The sequence below is a fragment of the Coturnix japonica genome, chromosome Z (genome assembly GCF_001577835.2).
Source record: "Coturnix japonica isolate 7356 chromosome Z, Coturnix japonica 2.1, whole genome shotgun sequence".
Lineage (NCBI taxonomy): Eukaryota > Metazoa > Chordata > Aves > Galliformes > Phasianidae > Coturnix > Coturnix japonica.
The window spans coordinates 38437446-38442360 of NC_029547.1; the positions used below are offsets into that span (position 1 = coordinate 38437446).

The following is a 4915-nucleotide window of genomic DNA, read 5'->3' on the forward strand; positions in this document are numbered from 1 at the left end:
TTACACTTCTGTGAAACTGCGTACCAGTGAAGAACAGTCTGAAGAGTATCTAAGCATCATAATGATTTTACTAGTCTCAGATGGCTTTAACAGTTTTTAGCTGATGACTTTTCTAGTGCTGAGGTAAGGTTTCTTTATACCTTTTTATGTATATTTATGTATATGTACACCTTTTTACATATATTTAGGTAATGCTGGTGCTCATTTCTGTGTCTAGTACTGTGGAACCTGAAATAAGGATAAAATTGCAAAGCTCAGAACAAAAGAGATTTAATTTTGGAAATACATTCTTAAAACCCCTCCTGACCTTTGGCTGGAAAAGAAGCACAGATGATCTTGTTATATTCTGTCTTGATAGAGACGTATTCCTTACACATCTTTATGTGGCATAACCATACAAAATGTCCAATGAAGGACAACTGGGCAGGGAGTGGGGTACACCATACTTTGAAATAATTTTTTCCGGGCATTTCTTTTCCTGGCTTCTCATGGATTTTCTTCATTTTGACTTACTAATGAGAAGAAGGATCATGTGAGATGAAAAGGAAGACTTACTACAGTAGTGACTTCTTCATTTTTAAATTTCCTAAACTGTAATTTTCTCTGTGTTGCATTTTGTGCCGTCACATATGCAATTATTAAGGGGGCAGAAAATGTTACCCTGTCTTCAGTTCAAGTTCTGATTTCATTCAAATTGTTGTAAAAGCAATTCTGCTGCATAATGGAGTTCAGTAAGCATGAAGCACAGACAGATAATGTCTGTGTGAGACATTAAATAAATGAAGTGTGAGAACTAACATTTTTAAAGAAAACTTTTGCTAGAATTTAATATTAAACTATGTGTATGCTTAGGGCTGGTTCATTAAAGCACAGCTATACTGTAATTATACTGTTATCTTCTGGAGTAAATGAGAATGTGTGTTCCCAATTGATTTTGCCTTAAATACTGCTCAAGAAAGAGATTCTGGTGAAGAATGTGTGTTCAGCAGCTTTCAAATCTGTCAGGCAAATTACTCTCAAGTGTGATGACATACCTACTGATGTCTTGATTTCCAAACACATATTTCAAGGGCATCAAAATGATACCACATCTAATGGATTTCACGGGTTTCCAAAAAATCACTTGATTGGTAATTTTTTTTAATGTTTTAATTCTTGTAATATGTCTCATTTGTCCTAGGGGCACATAGAAGTGAAATTAAAAGGTAGTATATGAAGACTGAACAAATAGCATTTGAACTCTGTTTTTCTTTAAAACAAAGACAAAAAAACAGCAGGTTTTCTAAACTGTAAATGCCAGACTTTTCTTCAGTTTTCTTCTTATCTCCCAGCAATTCAAATGTTTACTATGAAATTAAATGAATTACCAGAAAACCAGTGAAATGCTCATATGAAAAGAACTGAAAAGTTAAGCAATTGTGGAAAGATTTTTATAGTACTCAGAACTGCCCATTTTGCCTTGTGTTACCCCACACATGGTGATGGCAACAAATAAGTCACCCTAAGAAGGAAATAATTTGATTATGCTGCCTATTGATGTGCTTTGGTACCATTGAAAGAGACATCACATCCGAATGCTGCATTCGGATGATGCATTAGAAAGGGAACTAGAAACTGCTCTGACTAAAGGTAAAAGTGAGAGAGGAAATTTGCTGCTTTTCTGAAGTTACTGGTTTTGAAGGAATATATACTAGGTTTCATCAGAGAGGAGAGTATGCTCTCCACTCAGGATGTCAGACAGCTGTGAAGTTGCATGAGGTTGCTCTATGTAGCATGCAACAGTCCAGCCTTAGACAATTTGATCTGAGTACCAGAAACAGCTTCAATTCTCCAAGTCATTTTGCCTCTCGATTTAGCTAACTTGGTTTAACAAGCAGAGCAGTTATTTTTGGTATATCACAAAGCCTGTTTCTCACACTATGTATTAATGGCTTTATGAGTATATAATAAGCCAAATAGGATCTATAATGGCTGTCAGGTATTGCAGTATTTGTGATCTAGAATGTAACAATATGTTTGTACATGTGCTAGCTTTCTTAGGATAAGTAGGGCTCTCCTGTATTTAAAAACAAAACAACGCAAAGCTAAAACTAAAAGCATAATCACTTAACTATTCATTAAACACTTGGGGGGGGAGGGGGAAGTGGGAGCCTACTTCATTAAATTGCCATCAATTTTGTTCAGAGAGGAAACTCATATCCTGGAAATATATTTGCTGAGCGCAGTGTAGCAAAATGCTTTTTTTCTTTCTTTCTTTTTTTTTTTTTCTTTCTTTTTTTTCCCCCAAGCATCTACAGATCAATGAACTATTTGTTCTGAACACTTCAGAGTATTTCAATCTCTGTTTACCAAATGAAGGGATGTATACATAACGTTAAAAGCAGCAATTCACATGTGAATCTTCTGACAATGACAGCTAATTATTTATTGCTCAATTAAGCCACAGTTTAAAATTCACTCGAGTTTTTGCATCCCACTGTCATACTCTCCTGCAAAACATTCTATTCTCTTCCCATACATGCAGTGAGTGTGGGTTCTTCAACTAGATGAGTCTTCAGGTTGGGTTCTCAACATCTTTATTCGTTTTTCAAGCCTCTCCATCCATTCGTTTCTGAGCCTAAGGACAGAAACACTAGTTAGCTTGTCCCTAGATTTTTACTGGAAGCAGATTTTTCTCATCAGCACTTTCACCAATCATTGTGCAAAGCCATCTGCCCGTTCAGAGTGTGCTGCTAGATGGACATTCAGGATTAGATCTCAGATCCCACTACAGCCTCGCTTCATCATTGTGGTTTATCTTTTTTCATCCTCTCTGAAGTGTCTCTTTTTGCCAAAGTGACTTGTCACCTCCAATGGAGATTGCTTGCTCCCACCTAATGAGTAGCAACACCCAACATTTCCCTAGTCCCCTTCTCAGAAATTACATCAGAAAAAGTACTGTGTAGAGAGGCTTCTGTGCACCATTTAGCTTGGAGGCACTATGAGTGTTGAAACTCCTTTTAGATTTCTAACAGACATAAATAGTGTCAGGTGATAACTGGAAGTTTGTTTTCTCTTTAGTAGAGTCTAGACACTACAGAAAGACTGCCTCAAAAAAGAAAACAAATTTCACAGCTGAGGATTTGAGACGTTGAAATTAGGTTACTTAAAAATGGGTAAAATGTGCTGGAGGTAGATTCCAGTGTTGCTTCATGTGGGGTTATTAATTCCATGCCATCCTCTTGCTGAAGCATTAGCTCAAAGGGATGTTGGAGGGAAATTTGGAGCAAATGCTTTCTTTCTGAACATATCCAAGCCAGAATACCCATCTGTGTATGTGCTTTCCAGTCCTGGAGAATTCATGTGAAGTACAACAATATTGATTGTGCAGCAGACTACTTCTTCATAATTTAACTGAGTAAAGTAGATGCGACTTACTGAGGTAAACTGAGATATAGCTACAGATGATGGTTGCTTTGATCAGTTAGAATATTTAGACCATGTGCGTTATTATGGACTTATTCTGTTCAGATTAACTCACATGAATTAACTGAACCTGTATTCTTGTGAAAACAAAGCCACAAAGAATGAAGGTGAACCAAGTAAAGATATGTTTTAGCTCTGATGTGAACCCAGAAATTCAAGACAAGTCTGTACTGCTAAAAGTTTGTTCTAATAACTTCAGGAATTTCCACAGTTTGGACTCAGTTTTGGAACAAGTGAATTATTCTTTCATCCTGTGAAGCGATCACTAATACTAATGAGCAAAAGCATGACAATTTGTGTGGTTTTATTATTTTCTAAATATCTAAGAAAATAAGCATTACTTTCAACTTTCACTGAGTGACATAAATATATGCATAAATTTTCTTTTAAAAAGAATAACAATACAAACTGAAATAACCTCTCAAAATATGAACTACTAACTTTGTCAGAGCACTTTTTTGCTGACGTTCTTTTTCAACTTGCATGTACCGAGTTTGCTGTTCAATTGTCTTTTCCCAGAAGTTTCTCAGGTTGCTAGTTTCACATCCTCGCACTTCATGTCGTATGTATTGACTATTCATTTTCTGTAAAGGATAAATTTAAAATGGTTATATTACAAGTTATTGGTCCCTCTTCTTTCTTTCACAGCAGAAACACAGTGCTGCTGTTATGGATTTTCACAGCATTAGGTTCACACAGTTATTTTTTTTTATGTACTATTAGGATATCAGTAGGCAATTTAAGCTTCCATTTTCTACCTCTTGCACTCAGTAAAGCACTGTTTGCAGTGATATGAATTCCAGCTTGCTAATTTCAGATATTTTTAACCTCCACCTGTGTGTGATTTTTAAGTTTACTATGTAAGACATTTCCCTAGTATTCTCTACTTTAATGATTAGTATATAGTTTATGGTACTCAAAAATGACAGGAGGTAGAAAAATTGCCAGTGAGAATTTCTCACTGTTTTCATTTTTATAAAATGTTCAAGTGATCATGGTAGATCAAGACTCAAGAAGTGAAGGAAACCGACTCTGGTGTTTTGCTGTTAATGACTTTAATTTTTGTCTTTATTTTTAGGAATGGAGAAAATATGCATGTACTAAGATGTTAACTTGCAAAACCCATCACACATTAAATACTCTTGTAGTTTTTAAGACAGAGCAGCTTCATTCAATGTGATTATATATGTGTTGATTTTGTACTTATCCCTTCATTTGATGTCATCTCAGAGATAAATCTGGGAGTGAATCTTATACTATGAGAAAAATATCTGTCTCAGGATGACTCTTCATGGGCTAACAGTCAAGTTCTCTTATCCCCCATTACAACCAGAAAATTATATTGTTAGTTTCAAAACTTCATTAAATATAGAATGAGTTAATAGATTCTGCCTTCCAAATTGCCAAGTGGTTTTGCTTAAATATGCTATAATAATATTTTCCAGAATAT

General features: G+C 35.4%; 1 protein-coding gene across 1 annotated transcript; it reads right to left on the bottom strand.

Moving 5' to 3' along the window:
- Positions 1-546: 546 nt before the first annotated feature.
- On the bottom strand, positions 547-4049 carry FAM240A (family with sequence similarity 240 member A). The gene is made up of 2 exons (XM_032441147.1): positions 3907-4049; positions 547-2617 (listed from the first exon to the last, which is right to left on the bottom strand). Exons 1-2 carry the CDS (start codon positions 4044-4046, stop codon positions 2539-2541), a joined length of 219 nt encoding a protein of 72 aa, XP_032297038.1. The 5' UTR covers positions 4047-4049; the 3' UTR covers positions 547-2538.
- Between the last annotated feature and the right edge of the window lie 866 nt (positions 4050-4915).

What these genes read in the sequence shown, in the direction of transcription:
- FAM240A (XM_032441147.1), bottom strand. Translation starts at nt 4,046, where the DNA reads ATGAATAGTCAATACATACGACATGAAGTGCGAGGATGTGAAACTAGC. An exon ending in CAAAAAAGTGCTCTGACAAA is followed by an intron (nt 2,618 to 3,906) that starts GTTAGTAGTTCA and finishes TTCTGTCCTTAG; the next exon opens with GCTCAGAAACGAATGGATGG.